The sequence below is a fragment of the Mirounga angustirostris genome, unplaced genomic scaffold, assembly GCF_029215605.1.
Source record: "Mirounga angustirostris isolate CCGP_5_RB_7025 unplaced genomic scaffold, mMirAng1.0.hap1 SCAF_12, whole genome shotgun sequence".
Lineage (NCBI taxonomy): Eukaryota > Metazoa > Chordata > Mammalia > Carnivora > Phocidae > Mirounga > Mirounga angustirostris.
This window is the reverse complement of record NW_026991720.1, coordinates 70,859,824-70,880,865: the sequence shown is the minus strand read 5'-3', so window position 1 is coordinate 70,880,865 and position 21,042 is coordinate 70,859,824. Positions and strand designations below refer to the sequence as shown.

General features: G+C 45.6%; 1 protein-coding gene across 1 annotated transcript; it reads left to right on the top strand.

Annotated features, from left to right (window-relative positions):
- Positions 1 to 8,333: 8,333 nt before the first annotated feature.
- Positions 8,334 to 20,060, top strand: GATAD1 (GATA zinc finger domain containing 1). The gene is made up of 5 exons (XM_045864720.3): positions 8,334 to 8,780; positions 9,569 to 9,694; positions 11,529 to 11,588; positions 16,584 to 16,767; positions 18,677 to 20,060. Exons 1-5 carry the CDS (start codon positions 8,529 to 8,531, stop codon positions 18,865 to 18,867), a joined length of 813 nt encoding a protein of 270 aa, XP_045720676.1. The 5' UTR covers positions 8,334 to 8,528; the 3' UTR covers positions 18,868 to 20,060.
- Positions 20,061 to 21,042: the final 982 nt, after the last annotated feature.

Below are 21,042 nucleotides of genomic sequence, written 5' to 3'. Positions count from 1 at the left end.
TGCAGGAAGTAGAAGAGGTTGTCACAAGCTTCCAGAGAAAAGGAAGTTTCAGCCAAGGCTGAAAGATGAGTAGGAGGAAGAGGTGGGGAAAGGTTTTCCAAGGCAGGGGAGTCAGCCTGGACCAGAATGGGAAGAAGCAGAGAGGGCAGGTTCTGGAGCAGAATGAGGTTAGACAGAGGGCCAGTTAGGGCAGGTCAGTGAGGGACCGGCAAGCAAATTCATCCTGAAGGTCATGACCACGGTAGGCAGAATGAATGGCCCCCCAAAGATGTCCACACCCTAATCTCTGCGACTTGTGAATGCCCCTCACATGGCAAAGGGAACATTGCCGATGTGATGAAGCTAAGGACTCTGAAGTGGGAATAGGATCCTGGATTCTCTGGGTGGGCCCAACTGAATCATAAGCATCCTTATGATCATACTTATAAGAGGGAGACAGGAAGACCAGAGTCACGGAAGGAGAGATGACAATAGGAGCAGAGGTCCCAGTGACAGAGTTGCTGTCTCTGATGACGGAGGAAGGGGCCATGAGCCGAGGAATGCAGGAGGCCTCTGCAAGTTGGAAAAGGCAAGGATATGTATTCTCCCCTAGCACCTCCAAATCCTAGTGCTGGCACTTGGATTTTAGGCCAGGGAGACCGATTTGGGACTTCTGACCTGCAGAACTGTAAGAGAATAGATTTGTATTGCTTTAAGTCATTATGTCTGTAGTAATTTGTTACAGCCATAGGTAACTGATACAATGTGGAATTACTGAAGGTACTCCAGTAGGGGACCAGGGGATCTAACTAGAAAGACTGCACTAGGGCGCCTGGGTGGCTCAGATGGTTAAGCGTCTGCCTTCGGCTCAGGTCATGATCCCGGGGTCCTGGGATCGAGCCCTGCATCGGGCTCCCTGCTCGGCGGGGGACCTGCTTCTCCCTCTGCCTGCCCCCCTGCTTGTGCTCTCTCCTTCCCTCTCTCTCTGTCTCTCATGAAGAAATAAATAAAACCTTAAAAAAAAAAAAAAAAAAGACTGCACTAGGCGCAGTATGGAGAAAGGGCCAGAATAAGCAAAAGCGGAAGCAAAGAGACCAGAAATCCGGGTAAGAGTCTACGGTGGCTCTGGCACAGTGCTTTGGAGCAGAGCCCAGTTCTTAGAAAACCAGTACGAAATGAACCAAAAATGGCAAAGAAAAGCCCCCCGTTAGCTTCACGGGGACATGAAGACTCAGACAAGCCCCTGTTGCTGACCTGCTTCCCCACAGAAGATTGCTGAGAGGACCAGGGCTTGGTCAAACCATACCCCACTCGGGAATGGCATAAAAAGAAGGTCTGAACAGAACACCATGCTCTTGGAGAGGCAGACTCCATTTTACAAAGATGTCCTTCTCAAATTAACCTCTAAATTTTGCAAAATTCACTGGGATTTTTTTTTCAGTACTTGAAAACATAACTCTAAAGTTCATCAGAAAGAGTAAATATATGAGAATAATCAAGAAGAAAATTGAAAGAGAAGGAGCTGGGGAGTACTGATTTACCTTATTAGAAACCAAAATACCATGAAGCTACAGGATTAAAAGTATGGTTGTAGCACGTCAATAGATAAATGGATGGATGGGATGGAAGAGATGTAAGAAATAGACCCATGTGTATGAGAATTTAAAATATGATAAAGGGAGGTGCCTGGGTGGCTCAATCGGTGAGGTGTCCGACTCTTGATTTCGGCTCAGGTCAAGATCTCAGGGTCATGAGATTGAGCCCCACGTCGGGCTCTGCACTCAGAGGGGAGTCTGCTTGAGCTTCTCTCTTTCTCTCCCTCTGCTCCCCCACTCCCGCACTCACTCTCTGTCTCTGTCTCAAATAATCTTTAAAAAAATTTTTTTATAAAGGTGGCATTTCCAATTATTGTCCCATAGTGTTGGAACAAGTAGCTATGCTTAGAAAACAAAGTTCAATAACTATTTCACATCTTTTACAAAAATGCATTCCAGATGAATTAAAGATATTATCATAAATAATAATAGCCATAGATACTCTACAAGAAAATATCAACGATTATTTTTGTAAGCCTTTGTAAGAATGCTTGGAAATGCTTGCCAGATGTGTACAAAAAGCACTTTTAATATCATTACAAAATATACCAATAACTCTGAAATGCAAATTTGTGAAAATAAAACTTGCAATATTTACTATACTGTAAGAAGAAGCTTTTAACAAGGAAAAGATGAGCAACTCTTTAGAAAGATGAAAAAAGAATATAAATAGGCAATTCATAAGGGAACTTTAAGTGCTCAATAAACTTAGGAGATAATACCTCACAAATATCCATGCAATAAAAACAATTGTGTACTTTTTTCCCCCCCAAAAACTAAAAAGCTAATTCTCAGAGTTGCAAGGGTGTAGAGAAATGGATAACCTAGGGCCACATTCCAACTTGTGGGGGTCCTACATACATTTGCCTTTGGGGATCCCGTCTCTATAAAAAAAATATTTACATGTGCATTTTTTGGCTGCACTGGAATGAAAAAAATACAATCCAGGCTGGATTCATTGTACACTATTCATTATTATTATATTCACTTTTTTTCTACTGATTTGAAAAGAAACTGAAATATTTTCATGACCCTTAAAAGTACGTTGGGCCCTAGGCAATGTGCCTACTGTGCCTGGGGGCTAAGTCAGCCTTGAGAAAACCTCAAGCAGTTGGCAGGTGTGTAAACCTTTCTTTCATCAGTAATTTGGCAGCATCAGATTCAAAATGTGCATCACTTTACGCCCAACAATTACATTTTCAGGAACTTGCCCCATAAAAATACCCACACAAACAGGCAATGAGACATATATATAAGGAAGCTCATTACATTATTCACTGTAACTGCAAAAAAAATTTCAGACAGACTAAATATCAATCATTAAGGAATGGTTAAATTGATTTTGGCAAAGAAAAGTTCAATATATATATATATATGGATTCATGTCAGAAGTTCACTCCAACACACTTTTGAATAAAAAAAGCTAGAGAATAATAAGTAGTAGGATCACACTCATGTTTTATACACCGCACACGTACGCATTTTCAGAGGCTGAAGAGATATAGGACAAACCGTTAACCTGGGTATCCCTAACACTGCAGAGCTGGGGAGCATACTCTGAGTTGTATGAATTTTTATAATGAGCATTTATTATTTATATTAAAGAAGATATTTACATTTTGAAGAGAAAAAGAAATATTTCTCTTTTTGGTAAAATCTGGAGCTCCTCTGAGGGGAACTGTCCTCACACGCAGCTGAGGAGCCCCGCAAGATGCCAGAGTACCCAAGTTGGTCTCCTCCCCGGCGGTCCTGCAAATCAGAAGGGGGAGAGGCAGCGAGAGAGTTTCAAAGCACTCGGTACGAAAAACAAACAAAAATCAACGGCAGCTGAGCTTTCCTCCCGAAACTACAGTGGGCTGGTGCCTTAACCATACAGTGAGGCATTCACCTGGTCTCAGAATGCTTCCCTGGCTCGGGAGCCAGCGGTCATCCGAAGGGCAGGCAGGCCCTGGGGCTAAGAGGGAAGTTCTGCGTGACAGTTGGGGGAGTGGCAGTTGGAGCTCGGGGTGGGCTAGGCATCCTGCTGCTTCCAGAAGACAGGGCGTCATCACCTTCTCCCAAGCAGGAGGAAGACCCCCACAATTATTTCAAATAAGGAAGATTTGTTTATGACAGAGCAGGCGCTGGTTTTTCTGGGGGATGATAACGCGCCCCCCCCCCCCCCCCCCATGATATAGGGAGATGCCTTCCCGGGCCGGCAGGCCAGTGAGGAGCCGGGGAAGCCGGATTCGGGCTGTTGGTGAGAGAAGTCAGATGACGAGGTAGGAGGGCAGCAGGGAGAGGCATGGGAGCAGACACTTGTCCTGAACGGAGAGTGTTGCTGAGAACAGGCTGACTGACCTATTAACCCACTCACTACACTGCTCATCAGTGCGTGCCTACTGTGTGCGGGGCATGGAAGAAACCCAAAGAGGAAGAAAGCAAGCTTCCTGTTCTCAGCACGCTCACTGTCCCGTGGAGGCGACGTGGGTGCCAAGGTACACCGTGAGGTCGAGGAGGGAAGAGTCAGAGCGAGGAAGGAGTCGAGTGAGAGCAGAGTCGGAGAATGGAGTTGTGTCTTGAGCTGATTCTGGAGGGGACAGGGTGGGGTTTGAAGGGCTGGGAGGGAGCACATTCCAGGCAAAGGGAACACCCTGAGCACAGGGCACGGGGCTGGGAGCCGTGGGACACCCGCACAACAGAGTAATCGCGTCAGGTTCTAACACGGAAGGTATGTCCACAGAGGGAGATGGACATGATGAAGCCCCTCCTGAGGATGAAAAAGGGGACGGTCGGCAAGCTCATCTGCCTGGGCTCCCCTCTCCTGCACCTGCCCGCTCTTTCATGGGTCTCACTCACCCTCTGTCCCGACCACAATCTCTCTCCCTAGTTTGAAGTCAGTAGACAATTTGAGTTAATTAACGTTTTCCCAAAGTTGCATGTCAGGAGGGTATAATCAGTGACTTGACTATGATCAAAAAAATGCTTCCTGGGCGCCTGGGTGGCTCAGTCAGTTGAGCGACTGCCTTCGGCTCAGGTCATGATCCTGGAGTCCCGGGATCGAGTCCCGCATCGGGCTCCCTGCTCGGCGGGGAGTCTGCTTCTCCCTCTGACCCTCCCCCCTCTCATGTGCTCTCTCTCTCTCATTCTCTCTCTGTCAAATAATAAATAAAATCTTAAAAAAAAAAATGCTTCCTCCTCCTCTCTAACTGACCTCAGAATCAACCTCAATCAGGCACTTACCGAATGTAGACGTTGTTTACAACCTCACCCGCACTAACTCACCGACTCCTCACCTCGACCCTGTGAGGTGCGTGCTCTTGTCATCCTGGTCGGCCCGGTCAGTAAGCGGGGACACGGGCTCTGCCCTGGAGCTGCACAGGACAAGGGCGTGAGTGCTCAAGGAGTCCCACGCTGCCCATATCCACCAGGACACAAAATGGGATGAATAGTACCCTCTTTGAAACCAGACTGTGATATGTTCTATGCATCTGCTCTCCCCCCCCTTTTTTTTTTTTTTTTAATGTTTTATTTATTTATTCATGAAAGTGAGAGAGAGAGAGAGAGGCAGAGGCAGAGGGAGAAGCAGGCTCCCCGCCTAGCAGGGAGCCCGATGCGGGACTCGATCCCAGGACCCTGGGACCATGACCCGAGCCGAAGGCAGACGCTTAACCATCTGAGCCACCCAGGCGCCCTCCCCCCCTTTTTTTTTAATTTTAAGAGTTTTGATTAATGAACCATGCAGCACCTAAATCATGCAAATTAGCCTGCATGGCGGCACTGATAATCTCCTGGGGAATTCAGCTCTTTCCCTTGGTGTTAATTTGAAGACCCTAGGGGGTATTTATTCCTGTCTTCACAGCACACACTTGCTCTCTCTATCACCCACCCACCCCCCCACACACAGTGAGCAGAATTTTCTCAATTTTCTCAGGTATCCCCACAGGCACAGATCGTCTCTGTCTCTGTGTGCAGTTGAACCCTTCCTCTGCGTCCAGGCTGGTCTCTCTCTCTGTCTTTGTTTCAGTCTGAGATCTCTCCCTGGCACCTGGGCACCAGGGAGCCCAGCCCAGCCAGTTGTGACTCATGCTCTTCCTGAGGCCCCAGCAAGGGAGCAGGGGATTGGGTCACTGACTTCATTGAGTTGCCTTCCTGAGTTCTGTCCTCGCATCCATTTCCCTCACCTCCTGACTTGCCCCTCCACCCCTGGCGCCATCACCTTCTCTGCCTAGCAGCCCTGTCTGTCCCCATGGCACACCACTCTGTTACACCCTAGTGTGGTCTGCACAGGACTTGCGGCTTTGCTTAGAGAAGACCCACTTACTGACTTAAAACTATGAACCAAGTTTAAGAACAGATCAAATCTTCACACAGCCCTGAGGTGGGCAATACCGTCCTCATTTTACAGACAATGACCCGAGCTACGTGTGGAGGCCCGGCTGCCAGTCCTTGAATGAGACCCGAGCCACCATACACTGCTCTCTCCAGCTGGGAGAGGATTTCTAAGGCTGAAAACCTGCCGGTGTTTCCCTTTTCCCATTTGTGATATTTTCTTTCTTCCTTTTTTTTAAATAAAAGGAACACATGATGTGAAAAAAATTCAAACAATACAAAATGAAAAGTGAAAGTCTTCCTCACCGATTCTGTTACCATCAATTGACAACAGTTTTCTGTCTAAAGGACTAAAACAAGTATTCCATCACACACATACAGCTTTTATATTTCCATAAAGTGATCGTATTTTATACATTGTTCTGTAAATTGCTTTCTTTCCTTTATCTTTTCATTTCTGCACGCAGAAGAGCCTCAAATAGTTTCCTGTGTCACTTGGGATGTAATCCAAAGTCTTTACTTTGGCCAACATAATCTTGACGAAAAACTTGACAAAGATATTACAAGAAAGGAAAATTATAAGCCCATCTTACTCATGAACACATGCAAAAATCTGAAAAATATTAGTAAACCAAATCCAGCAATATGGGAAAAGGATAGTAAATCACAGCCAAGTTGGGTTCATTCCAGGAGTTGCAATGTTAATTTAACATTCAGAAGTATATCCACATAATGAACACATTAACAGATAAGTATTATGATCATCTCATAGAGAAAACCATTTGATAAAATTGTACACATTTGTGATGAAAACAGAAATCGAAGGGAAATTTCTTAACCTGACAAAGGGAATCTACGAAATCTACGGTGTCAGAAGTCAGGTATAGTGGTAAGGGGCAAGCAGGGGCTTTTGTGGTAGTAATGTTCTATTTCTTGATTTGGTGGTTGGAGTTACTTTGTGATAAAAGGGGTAAAAGTGGCCCTCTTCCTGATGATCTCAGAAGGGTGAAGGGTGTGACCACAAGCTGCAGGAGCTGACAAAAACAGGAGATGGAGATGGGGGCCGAGGAGGAATGGAGGAAACAGGGTGTTGGGTGTTCATACATGTGGATGTTGACCCACCCCAGGACAGTGTCCTATGATGGAGACGAAGCTGGTGAGCCACGGGTCAAGATTCTCAGTGAATGAGAGGGAGTAATTTGTGGATGAAGTGCAAAGAGAAGTATACACTGGGAGATGGAGACATGCATTAGGGGGCATGAAATTTACCACCTAGATGCCCTTCAGAGAGTGCATGGTTCTAAAATGAGACAACAGTCCTTATCTATTTTCCTCAACCACTTTTACGGTTGGTCTTAATCCCCATACAGGTCCTGGAAAGTAGTTAATATTTTGTTCTACTATTGGGGAAACGTAGACTCAGAACAAGAATGCCTGAGCCGCAGCCCAGGCACCAGGGCTCTTTGAGGGCCTTCGAATGTGGTGTCAGAGCAGAGGTTGTGTCGGCCAGAGGTCCAAATCACGGTCCCTCTGTTAATCATCAGTTAACAGTAAAACAGGGATAGTAACTCCTTTCAGGGTTGTCATAAGCACTATATGAGATTTTGTGACATCGTAGGCGTTCAATACAAGTTTTCTTTCTTTCCCTGGGCCATGCCACCAGCATATGCATTGAGATGTCTCCAGGTGTATCAAGTCTAGAAAACCCAGGATCCTGAAAACAGGTACCTACCACTACACTATGAAGTGAGGCTGAAAAGCAGAGACCCTTTTCCCTGGTGAGGCCCGTTCTAATTAGCGACATTAATAAGAGGGGAACTGGCTTGTCGTAATGCTCTTGTCTGGGCCAAACCAGTTGTTTGCCTTTCCACTCTCATGCTCACTGGTGTGCTGATCAGAGGCTACAGGACCTGTGATAACATCATCATCCAACGGCTTAGGAACGTGATTGACATTGTAGGCTTTAAAATGTGCTTCTACTCCTAATGCATAAATGTCCATGGATACAACCCATATAAATAAAAGTATTTGGGGTTCTAAATTATAATTTTTAGGACTGTAAAGGCGTCCTCGGCCAGAGTGTCAGATGAGCAAATAAAAATACAGCACACCTAGTTAAATCCGAATTTCAGATAAACAACGAACACCGCATGGGATACACGCGTATCAAAATATTATTCGTTGCTTGTCTGAAATTCAAATTTAATGTGGTGTTCTGCATTCTACCTGCCAATCCCAGGCCTAAAGCCAAAAAGTTCGCCAACATCTTTCGCCAGAAGGCGATCGAGGTCCGAACTACAGCCCACTTCCAGAGTCCCGGGTGGGCACTTCCGGTCGCGGGGGGGCACTTCCAGCGCGGCGCAGGCCCCACCCACCGCCGGAAGCCCTCCAGGCCAGGCCCCGCCCCCGAGCCCGCCTCCCGGCGCTGTGGGCTGCCCGAGGCTGGTACCGGTCGCAGAGCGGGTGGAACCGCCTTCCTGCCTCCAGGGGGCAGCGGCCTCCCTCGGGTCCCTGCGCGGACAGCTCGGCGCCCGCGCCGCTCTTCCTGTCGCTGGGAGTGGCGGGCCGACCAGCGGGCGGCCCGGGCCGGCGGTCGCCATTCCCGTGTCGCTGCGCCCGCGGGGGCCGCCCGAGCCCGCCACGATGCCACTGGGCCTGAAGCCCACCTGCAGCGTCTGCAAGACCACCTCGTCCTCCATGTGGAAGAAGGGCCCGCAGGGCGAGATCCTCTGCCACCACTGCACGGGCCGGGGCGGCGCGGGCGGCGGGGGCGCCGGCTCCGGGGCGGCTGGCGGGACGGGGGGCAGCAGCGGCGGTGGCGGCTTCGGCGCGGCGACCTTCGCCAGCACCTCGGCCGCCCCTCCGCAGAGCAACGGGGGCGGGGGCGGCAAGCAGGTGAGCTCTTCCGGCGCCTCCCGCCCGCGAGGCCGACCGGGCGTGGGGCGGGCGGAGGCCGGCGGGGCCGGGGAGGGGGCGCGCGCGTGGGCCTTCCCGGATCGCGGTGGCCGTGCCAGAGAGGGCCGCCCGCTCCCGCCCCACGATGAGATCTTCACGGACTTGGCCCATTCTAAGCACCTTTGCTATTGTGAGAAATTGAAAGTGTAAAGAAGCAAGACAATTTAAAGCCCTTCCGAAATCGCCCTCACTGTAGTAACATTTGCGGTAGTAACCAGACATCTCAATACACACACGTAAACGGGGTCGTGCTACTGGACCTACTTTCCCTGTTAAAGGTTATTTTATTATTATGTTATGTTATTAAGTAAGATTGTGTCATTGTTTTAAATGGCAGCATAAGTATTCCATTGTAGGGAAGTGCCACACCCAGCCCGCTCCCCGGGGTCGGAGAGTTGAGTTGTTAAGGGATGTTCCCCACGACAAACAGCAAACGAGTAGTTCTTGCCTTGGCCGAGACTTACTCGTGCACGTCCCCCAGTGCCCTATTGTACGTACTTCACACCTTTTTGGAGGCTCTGGAGATGCTTGTCTAGGGCCCTCCCTGTTTTAATTAGCCCAGTTCCTGTGATTACCCAGGGTAAAAAGCCACATTCTTACTTAATTTTTTAAAAGTCAGCTTAAAGTGCATACTCTGAAGTCCTTGTAAGATGGTTGTATCGGGACAGCAATCTTTCTACAATTTTATTTCTTTATCTTTTTTTGTTCTTTAATTGTTTATGTAACAGAGTAAGCAGGAAATTCACAGGCGGTCTGCTCGGCTCAGAAACACTAAATACAAATCTGCTCCAGCTGCTGAAAAGAAAGTTTCCACTAAAGGAAAAGGGAGAAGACATATTTTTAAATTAAAAAATGTAAGATGATTGTGGACAGTGTCTTTTACAGTAATGGCATCGTGTGTGTATGTAGTGTGTCCTGTCAGTGCCTTCATTTCTCATCTAAACTTTGCTCTTCCGAGCCTTTCTGCAGTATTCTGGGGAGTGGTCCGCACTTCTTAAAAGGAAGTGAGCTCTGTTGCAGGAGGCTTACTGTTTATATAAAGTTAATAATATCCTTTTTCTCTTCTTTTAGCTTTTAATTTTTTCCACTGGGAAATATAAAATATGAGTGTAAAAGAAACGTAAACCTTGAATGCATTTGATTGGGCCCTCCATGCAAGGAGGAGGTGGGATTATGGTTCTTGATATGGTCAGATATATTAGGGGGAAAATTTTTTTTTTATTCTTTAAAGATCTAAGTAAATAATACTGGAACTCATTCATTTCCATATTTGTTTGTTATTACAGCCCCAGAAAAAGTATCTTACTGATTTATGGTGATCAGTTTGATGAATGTGAATCAAAAATTTTGCTAAGCCTTTCTTCTGCTGTAAGAAACTAGATGGTTGAAAGACTTATACTGGGGGTAGTTGAAAGAACCTTTTGTTGCAGTAAATTCTCAGTATTTTTGTAAACACAAGGCGAAAATGGTCATCCACAATGGACAGTGCGTTGTAGACTACTTTTTTAAACCTCAGTATGGTGTTCTTTCCTTTTAGAACAGGAATGCTTCCCTTACCAGTGAAGGCATTTCTGAAATTGGGCGTATTCATTTGTGAAACACAGAGTGGCCCTGTAGTAAATTCTTGTGCCGCTTGCAGATCCTTACTCAGAATACTTGACTAATTGATTTAAGACTTTTATAATTTAGTTTTCTTAAAATGAGGCACCTGTTGACAAAGCACGTTAAGTAAATGTGCATGTGATTATAGTTTTATCACTTACACACACGTTTTCCTCTTCTGTGTGGTAGAATATGCTCTGCAATTATTTCAGTATCTATTTCTCTAGCAACCCCTCTCTTCAAGGATGGTACCAAGACACACTTGGGGAGGCCTGGTTTTTGTGTTGTGGCATAGAAGCGTGTTCTACGGCTTAAGAAGGGGATGCAGTAATGGCTGGGTGGTGGCAAATGACTAAGCACTCCAAGGAAGTTTCTGTAACCTTAGTTCAGCCTTGCTAGAAAATTACTTCTGATGACAAGTATCTCAGCTAGTTCCATAGTTAAGTTGAGATGGAAAATGTCTTCAAGGAGACACTTTTTCACATTGTGTTCACCTACACATTTTTTTTTTTTTAAAGATTTTATTTATTTATTTGACAGAGAAAGACACAGCGAGAGAGGGAACACAAGCAGGAGGAGTGGGAGAGGGAGAAGCAGGCCTCCCGCTGAGCAGGGAGCCCGATGTGGGGCTCGATCCCAAGACCCTGGGATCATGACCTGAGCCGAAGGCAGACACTTAACGTCTGAGCCACCCAGGAGCCCCACCTACACATTTTTTTTATTACTTCCTTTTTTTGTTGTGCCCAGGCCTTCAGAGCCAGGATATTGTTTATAACCAGAATGTTAATATGTAATAAAGCTTCGAGAGCGGTTGAGGTAGATCTCAGCAGCTTGTGCTTTAGTTCTCAGCAATTTTTAAGCTGATGGTAGCAGAAATAGCCACAGAAATATTCAGACTGTGCTTTGCCACAACATTCAGAAAATCATTTATCTTTTTATTGCACTTCTGGTCAACCAGCAACAGATTTAGTATTTCTTAAGTTACAGAACTCTTGTAGATGACTGGGAAAATGCCTGTCTACGCTACACACACATACACACTAGGAATGTGCTAATATTTTTACTTTTGTTTTTTTCTCCCCCTAGCCCATCAAAGCTCCTGAGTCCGTTTCCACTATAATCACTGCAGAATCAATCTTCTACAAGGTAAGCATCTGTAGGGTTACTGAGGGAAGGTTTGGGCCTGTCATAAGATACGCTGCCAAATGTTGGGTTAGTCCAAAGGCCTCTGCCCCTCTATATAATGTGTGATTGCTTTTTGTTCTTCTCTAAGCTAGTTTTTCCCGTAGGTGGCTGGTATAAAACATTTCATCCACAGCTGAGGTAGGAGGGGTAGTTGCTTATTGAAACATGGTATTTTGGGGGCGCCTGTGTGGCTCATTCGTTAAGCGTCTGCCTTCGGCTCAGGTCATGATCCCAGGGTCCTGGGATTGAGCCCCACCTCGGGCTCCCTGCTCTGCAGGGAACCTGCTTCTCCCTCTCCTGCTCCCCCTGCTTGTGTTCTCTCTCTCACTGTGTCTCTCTCTGTCAAATAAATAAATAAAATCTTAAAAAAAAAAAAAAAGAAACATGGTATTTTTAAGTATTTGAAGTATCTTAAAATGCTAAGGTATAGTGTGGCGTCCTGAAAGGGTGAGCCACTCTAGTCACTCTGCCGGTCACTGTGGGAGGAGCACAGAGTGGGGACTTGGATGAGTAGAGGGAGTATAGACCTGATACCTAGTGGGTAGAGGAGGCACAGAGATTCTAAAATGCCTTTAAGCAGAAGTGAGAGGAATAAGGGCAGTGGTGGGGATTAACATCTACTAGAAGTAGATGGTGAGAGAGTGTCCAAAATGTTTTGATAAAAGAGTGAGGAAGTCAGTTTTCCTAGGGCCAAAGCCCACAGACACCTGCTTCTCCGGTGGGAGACATGACATACCGTTATTTTTGAACCAGAAGCCTTAGGAAAGCAGTTGCAACACAGACACAGACACAGCCTCCAGAGCCTGGCAGGCCTGGCACAGGCAGCAGCCGTTACCTGCTGTTGATGTCTTGGAGGCTGAACTATCTTTTGGGGGGCAATGGCACGAGTTAGTGCTTCATACCTGACCCAAGTGGACCAAACCCTGAAAAACTCAAGTATGATACTCTGTGTGTACCTTTTTTGTCGTTGTTAGCCCAGAATCTGTGTAGTCTAAAACAGCCTCTACACAGGCAAACACCGTTCCTGTATTTCCAGCATTTCACGCATTGTTAATAATAAATAAAGTAGCTAAATTTAGTATGCGCTTGCTGTGCATCAGGCCCTGAGGTGAGCACGTCATAGGCTTTACTTCACTCAGTCCACTCCATGAAGTGCTGCTGTTATCCCCGTTTTATGGATGAGGACAGTGAAGCACAGCGAACTGCATGATCTCGTCAGAGATCCTATAGCCAACAAGTCATGGAGCGAGGCAGTGTGATGGCGGAGCTCAGCTCCTGGCCCCACCAGCAAATGACTGTGTGACTGGGCCGAGACCAAGCTCTCTGGTGTTTCCTCATCTAGAAAATAGGGATTGTAAATAGCAGCCACCTCAGTGGTTCAAGCGAGTTCATGTCTGTTAAACACTCAGCAGAGTAAGCACTCAATAGTAGAAATTGGCATCATCGTGTTTTCAGATGTGTGTATCACTCTCACAGCGGAACTCGCAGTTTACAGATTAAGTCCAGAAGCAACTGGCTAGGAGGCACCTGGTTGGCTCAGTCAGTAGGGCATGCACCTCTTGACATCGGTGTTGTGAGTTCAAGCCCATGTTGGGCATAGAGATTGCTTAAATAAATAAACTTAAAAAAAAAAAAAAGCAACTGGTTTGGCTAAGGATTTAGTGTACTAATGATTTCCAGGCATGTCTCAACCCAAAGGCGAAAGGCCTTTGAACAGGTGTGGGACCTCTTATTACAAGTTATTACATTTTTTTTTTTAAGATTTTATTTATTGGGGCGCCTGGGTGGCTCAGCCGTTAAGCATCTGCCTTTGGCTCAGGTCATGGTCCCGGGGTCCTGGGATCGAGCCCCGCATCGGGCTCCCTGCTCAGTGGGAAGCCTGCTTCTCCTGGTCCCACTCCCCCTGCTTGTGTTCTCTCTCGCTGTGTCTCTTTCTGTCAAATAGATAAAATCTTTAAAAAAGAAAGATTTTCTTTCTTTTTTTTTTTTTTTAAAGATTATATTTGACAGAGAGAGCACAAGCAGAGGGACAGAGAGGGAGAAGCAGGCTCCCCGCTGAGCAAGGAGCCCGATGTGGGACTCGATCCCAGGACCCTGGGATCATGACCTGGGCCAAAGGCAGCCGCTTAACAGACTGAGCCACCCAGGCGTCCCAGATTTTATTTCTTTATTTGAGAGAGAGAGAGCGTGTGTGTGCACATGCACACAGTGGGGAGCCCAATGCAGGGCTCTATCCCAAGACCCCAAGATCACTACCTGAGCCAAAGTCAGACGCTTAACTGCTTAACAGACTGAGCCACCCAGTCACCCCACAAATACCGTATTTCTTATTGCTGTCTGCCACCCCTGTTTGTTAGACAATAAGGACAAAGTGCAACAAAATATTCAGGTACGCTTCCGATACCCAGGATTGCAGAGGCTGCCCCTGCACGCAGCACCGGAGCGGGAGGACTTAAGAGGTCATTGCCATCTGCTGAACTAGAGCCCAGATCAGGCATGTGAGAGGGAGCTGAGTGGGAGCCACTGGGTCTGATGGCCAGGAGTGTGGGCACCCAAGACCCCAAAGGGTTGAATGGCCTCCCTGTGGCAGAAGAGCCCCATGAACAGCTCTGCTTACTCCTAATCCGGTGTTCTTCAGTATATTGAGTTGACCCTTCTTTCTTTTCTGCCAGCAGCCCTGAAACCTCCCTGCAAATGAAGGAACTCCTTAGATTAAGTGCCTTAGTCATGGTTAGCGCTTTCTGTATATACATGCACAACACAACACGTGCTAATAATCACTTAAACACGTGCCAGGTACTGCTCGCCGTTGGAATCAGGGGGAGGGGCAGAGGGAGAGAGAATCTCAAGTGGACTCGCCACTGAGTGCAGAGCCCGACGTGGGGCTCGATCTCACAACCATGATCATGATCATGATCTGAGCGGAAAGAAGAGTCCAGCGCTCAACCAGCTGAGCCACCCAGGTGCCCCTGGAATCTTTCAGTAAGACATTGTCTTTGCCTTGCAGTTCTATCTTCACACTATTGTATATTTTGAGTTAATATTCATTTAGCATATATTTGAGTGTCTATGATAAGCAAAGCCCTGTTCTTTGTACAAAAAAATGAATTACTCATTTATAATTTGGGAATAATGATTCTGCATGTAGACAAAGCAGACCATAAGTGCAAAGTATTTATATGACAAATAACTTAGAATGTTGAGTAGTGGCTCTGAGGACCAGCTGATGATGGATATGAACTAGCCAGTGGCAGATTGTGGCCCGCATTGACTCTGCCCGTCCGTAGTGATCCAGATGCTACCGTAGCCCTTAGACACACGGATGAAGGGTCCACCAGGAAAAGCTCCTTTCATAGCCCACTCACTGGAAGTATTTCTTCAGAATTATTTTTATGGTTGAGGGCACACCCCAGCACTTTACCTGCTGCCAAGGCCCTGTTCTGAGGGAAGCAGTGATAAATTGCACTTGGTTCCTGCAAGTCAAGGACACCTTCACCGGCTAAGAACCACACCCACCTAAGGGAGTGCTGAGTACCATAAAGATTTGGATCAGACATTATGGATGCTCAAGGGAGAAATTATTTCCTTTTGAAGACCTAGGGAAGGAGACCTGCAACAGATGGCAGAGGCAGGGTCATAGGGAGGGCTCGACATGGACGTGACAGATGAGTTAGTTGGCGGCGAAGTGGAGCAGGAATAAGACCGGAAGCCATGAATGCTGGAAACGCAGGTAATTGTCTTGTGGGAGGATAGCAGAGTGAATGGCACGGGACCCATCCCGGAGACTGGTTATGATCAGAAGAGTTTCTCATTTCTTTGGGTTGGAATGTGTGGTGTCCATTTTCTTTATGGATGGCCGAGGAGGGAGGAGTGTAGAGCGTATTCTCATCAGGTAAGCACTGCTTTTCAATACAGGACAGAGATGGACCCCAGAGCTGGTGAAGGAGCCCCAGCTGCATTCTCTGCCTTAAGTAGCCTTCAGCAAAGTCACTTCCCCTTTCTACAGCTCATTGGCTGTAGGGATAACATTGTTCTAATACGAAATCAAAGTGTCTTTATAAACAAATGTTTTCTCCAGATGCACATTTTTGGGGGTGTGTATAATTTTTATTCAAGAGTGAACAACTTCAGAATTGGCATCAGGGGCACCTGGGTGGCTCAGTCCGTTGAGCATTCCGCTCTTGATCTCGGCTCAGGTCATGATTTCAGGGTCGTGAGATTAAGCCCCACTCAAGATTCTGTCTCCCAAAAAAACAAAAAGGGGTGCCTGGGTGGTGCAGTTGGTTAGGCATCCAACTTGATTTCAGCTCAAGTCCTGTTCTGAGGGTCATGAGATTGAGCCCCAAATGGCTCTGTGCTCAGCATGGAGTCTGCTTAAGACTCTCTCCCCCTCTCCTTCTGCCCCTCCCAGTCCACACGAGAGCACACATGCTATCTTTCTCTCTCTAAAATAAATAAATCTCATATAAATAAAATAAATAATATAAATAAATAAATCTGCGCCTGGGTGGCTCAGCCGTTAAGTGTCCGCCTTTGCTCAGGTCATCATCCCAGGGTCCTAGGATCGAGCCCCGCATCGGGCTCCCTGCTCATCGGGGAGGCCTGCTTCTCCCTCTCCCACTCCCCCTGCTTGTGTTCCCTCTTTTGCTGTCTCTCTCTCTCTGTCAAATAAATAAAATCTTTAAAAATAAATAAAATAAAAACAAATCTTTAAAAAAGATTCTCTCTCTCCCTCTCTCTTTGTCCTTCCACCCCCACTCGAGCTCTCTCTCTCCAAAAAAAACAGAAGAATTGGCATCAACCATATAAACAATGATGGTCCAATGGGACCATCTTAAAGGTGTTTTACTGACCACTTTGCAAACTTTATTTCGTGTTAGGGAGGTTTCAGTTCATAGCTGGGGTGCTTTTTTCTGTTTTTATTTCAAATATGGGATTGTCTTCTATTTCCCCAAGGGAGTATATTACCAAATTGGAGATGTTGTTTCTGTGATTGATGAACAAGATGGAAAGCCCTACTACGCTCAGATCAGGGGCTTCATCCAGGACCAGTATTGTGAGAAAAGCGCCGCCCTGACGTGGCTCATTCCCACCCTCTCGAGCCCCAGGGACCAGTTTGATCCTGCATCCTACATCATCGGTGAGTTTGACAAGGGGTACAGGTTCTTGAACTCAGGTAATTCTCTGTTATTACATAAAAGAAGGTGTTAGTCTGCTCGGGCTGCCGTAACCACATACCACGGGCTGAGTGGCATAAACACAAAACCTATTTCTCATAGTTCTGGAGGCGGGAAGTTGAAGATCAAGGTGCTGTCAGGGTCACTTTCTGATGAGAGCACTCTTCCTGGCTTGTAGGCAGCCACCTTCTCGCTGCATCCTCACGTGGCCTTTTCCTCTGTGTGTGCACATTCCTAGCATCTCTTCCTCTCCCTAGAAGAACATCAGTCCTATCAAATTGGGGCTCCAGCCTATGACCTCATTTAACTGGAATTACCTCCCTAAAGGCCCCATCTCTAAATACCATCACACTGGGGCTTAGGGCCTCAACATACAGAGTGGGGGGAATATAATTCAGTCCATAACAAAGAGACATAAGCATTATTAAATATTAAAAAGTAAAGAGCTTTATAGAAAATAGGAAAGACATTTTATACAGTTGGGGTTTGAGTGCTTTCAGTTATTTTGAGTTAGGGCAGTATTTACCTACTAAAAAGTGATGTGGCTAAGATTTTTCTGAGGGACCCAGGGTTAAACTCTATTAATAAAGAATTTATTGGGGCACCTGGGTGGCTCAGTCGTTAAGCGTCTGCCTTCGGCTCAGGTCATGATCCCAGGGTCCTGGGATCGAGCCCCGCATCGGGCTCCCTGCTTGGCGGAAAGCCTGTTTCTCCCTCTCCCACTCCCCCTGCTTGTGTTCCCTCTCTCGCTGTCTCTCTCTCTGTCAAATAAATAAATAAAATCTTAAAAAAAAGAATTTATTGATCAGACATTAGGCTTATTTAGGCATATTTACTTATAAAAATCTAGTTAAAACTGATTTCAAAAGGAACTGTCCCCGTTATTCCTAGAATCTTACAAATCTTCATTATGTGTCCCTCTACATGTCACACACCTCATCCTAGACCTTTTATAACATATCGTCATGTACAGTTGAAATGGCAGCCACTGTGCTCTCACTCATTTCAAGGCTACAGAAGTGGTATAAATGTTTCTTGATGTAGATTCACAGGAAGAAGTTGCTGAGTCATACAATTTTAAAAGTGTCCAGAGTTTGGAAGTCACCCCATATTTTCAACCTTTCTGCAATGAGCATGCGTTACTTTTGCATACAAAAGTTTTGTTTTGTTTTGTTTTTCCAGAGGGAACTCGGGCAAATAACATACTGCTGCTAGTCTCACCTATGTGTGAAGTTTGATATATGAGCAGTTTTAGTCTTCTGCTTGTAGGTACATAGAAGAGTGGATTTTTATCTACGTGACCTATAGGACAGGATTCTCGGCAGAGGCGGTGATGTGAAGAATCACTTCTGAGGCTCCTCTCCCACCCCCTCCTCCTAATCCCTGGACACTGGAGCGGGGAGCACAACATAGGGGTTCAGAGCACACACTCTGGAGCCAGACAATCTGGGTTCGTAGCCCAGCACCTGAGACTAGCCGTATGGCTCTGGACAAGTTCCTTAATTTCTCTTGTCTCGTTTTCCTCACACAAAAACCAGGAAGAATAATAGTGGCTTCCTCAGAGCACAGTTTCGAGGATTCAAAGTATCGGTGTATATACAGTACTTAGAGCAGTGTGGGCATATAATAAGCACTGTATAGTACTAATATTATTTTTAGAATCCTTTCTATATTGAATCACTGTTTGGGGGAGTTAAACAGCTAAAGTAGAAGAAAATGATGGAGAGGGACTTCAGAATAATACAGCTATCGAGGACTAATGGCAGGGCACCACCAGAGTGGTTTCTCCTAGCATCTAGGCATTTTAATCTTTTATGAAAATGATATATATGTTCAAAAATGTGTTTGATCTTTCCGTCAACTGCCTTTTAGGACCAGAGGAGGATCTTCCAAGGAAAATGGAATACTTGGAATTTGTGTGTCACGCACCTTCTGAATATTTCAAGTCACGTTCTTCGCCGTTTCCCACAGTTCCGACCAGACCAGAGAAGGGCTACATATGGACTCATGTTGGACCTACTCCTGCAATCACTATTAAGGAAACAGTTGCCAACCATTTGTAGTTTAGAAAGTGAAACTTATTTCCAGTCATCTTGTAGTCATACTCCTCTAAGACATGCCGCGTGTTTCTTTCATGAAATTCTTAGATGGGAAGGTGACTAGAAATTTTTCCCTAACTACCCAGTAATCATTAGCTTGTTTATTACTAGTCACTTGGAAATTTAAAAGGGATAGCAAGGAATTAAATATATTCTATATATGTATCTTCCCAGGCAAAGGCTGCAATTCCCAAGGAGACCAGTAGGAACAGGTAGTATCTATTTTTTTCTCCATGATTTGTTTCTAGAAACTCATTACAATCAATGGATTGTATTTTTCTGCTAGAACAAAACATTAATTAAGATTTGGATTTCTGACCACGGACTTAATCAAATAAAATGTAGCTATGACCAACTGTGTCTATCACAAAGTTACACAAGGTTTATTTCTTCATCTAGAAAATGCTAGATAGACTGTTTAACCTTAAGGAAAGTGGTGGATGATTCTATTAGCCTGAGCTTTTTCCAACTTCATTCTGTAGCAAACAGATTCAGAATTATTTTGTTGATCGTCATTGTTTTCATCTCCCTTCTCAGTCAAGGTGAGGCTCCCAATCAAACCATAAAATTTTACAGTGCAGACAGCTTCATGAAGAGCACACAGGAATCACATCATGTTCAGGCATCCCCCTTGGCAGTTTCTTGACTACCATTAAAACAACCACTGGGCAGTCATAAAAATGACTTATAGTTCATATGCGTTAATATCTAAAAAACAGTTATACTTAAACAATCTGCTGTAGACTCATACTAACAGGCCTAAAATAAAGTCTTAGACACCCTGAATTGTCAGAATTCAGGTGTAGGTTCTACTCAAGTGCAGGTCAGCTAAGGGAGGGAACAACAATGTGGAAATGGGAGGATGTGGGGATTGCACACACGCACCTCTTCTTCTACCCTGACAACCCGCGTTTTTCAACCCCAGGAAAATTTGTCAAATCTAATTTAATCATAATGATTTTGAGTTGTAGCAGTTTTAACTGTTAACATTTTTCTGCACAGCTATGGTTTGTATGTTAGAAGGACGCAACTGTAGATAGCTCTGTGTTCAGAGTTCTCTCCACAAATGTTACTGTAAAGTTGATTGTAAATACCATTGTAAATAGCTAAGTGCCAATATTCAAACTTTTGGATTAAAATGTGTTTTTTACATTGTATTTACTTTGGGTTTATTTCATTTAAACAGTTAAATGTGGGGCTTTCTACCTAAAAATGGTATAAACAGAAAACACCAGGGTTCTTATAATTTGGAGCAATAGATTGATCAATATATAATTGATTTTAGGAAAATTTCAAAGAGTGGTCAATTGCTAAAAGAAATAACGTATGATACTTATTTAAAATGAGGATACATTGGGGCGCCTGGGTGGCTCAGTTGTTAAGCGTCAGCCTTCGGCTCAGGTCATGGTCCCAGGGTCCTGGGATTGAGCCCCGCATCGGGCTCCCTGCTCGGCGGGAAGCCTGCTTCTCCCTCTCCCACTCCTGCTGCTTGTGTTCCCTCTCTCGCTGTGTCTCTCTCTGTCAAATAAATAAAATCTTAAAAAAAAAGAAAGAGAAATAGTATATATACTTACCATGTGTTTATACATTGGTACATGTATAATATTTTTTTAAATAAAGATTAAATTTTCACTTTCTTCCTCAACAAATACCAATGGCTCCCACCGCCTACCGGGTAAATTCATTCCTTTTCTCCTATTATTGAGGGCCTACCCTGATATGGCCCCAGTCTATATTCCCAGCCTTGTCTCTTCCTTGTACCCACCACTGAAATGCTTCCCCACGACACCCTCCTCATTTTCCTGGCCAAATCCTTGTTCATATTGTTCCCTTGAACTCCACCCCAAAGGCCTTTCTTAAGGCCCTTGAATTCTCTTTCTCCATGAGACCCTTCCAGATGTCCATGGATCCTTGAAATCAATCAATAGCCTCTTCTATTGTTGCATTTAAGTTGCTGCTTCCATCACCCCTACCCCACCCCTGTGCTTCCGGGAGGACAGACATTGTTTGGTTTTGTTTTTAAGATTTTATTTATTCGTCACCATAAGCAGGGGGAGAAGCAGGCTCCCCGTTCAGCAAGGAGCCCAGTGCAGGACTCGATCCCAGGACTCTAGGATCATGACCTGAGCCGAAAGCAGA

Bases quoted from the DNA above. Each gene is read 5' to 3' on its own strand.
- GATAD1 (XM_045864720.3), top strand. From the start codon at position 8,529: ATGCCACTGGGCCTGAAGCCCACCTGCAGCGTCTGCAAGACCACCTCG. The intron at 8,781-9,568 runs GTGAGCTCTTCC...TTTATGTAACAG, and splicing joins GGGGCGGGGGCGGCAAGCAG to AGTAAGCAGGAAATTCACAG. The intron at 11,589-16,583 runs GTAAGCATCTGT...TATTTCCCCAAG, and splicing joins CAGAATCAATCTTCTACAAG to GGAGTATATTACCAAATTGG.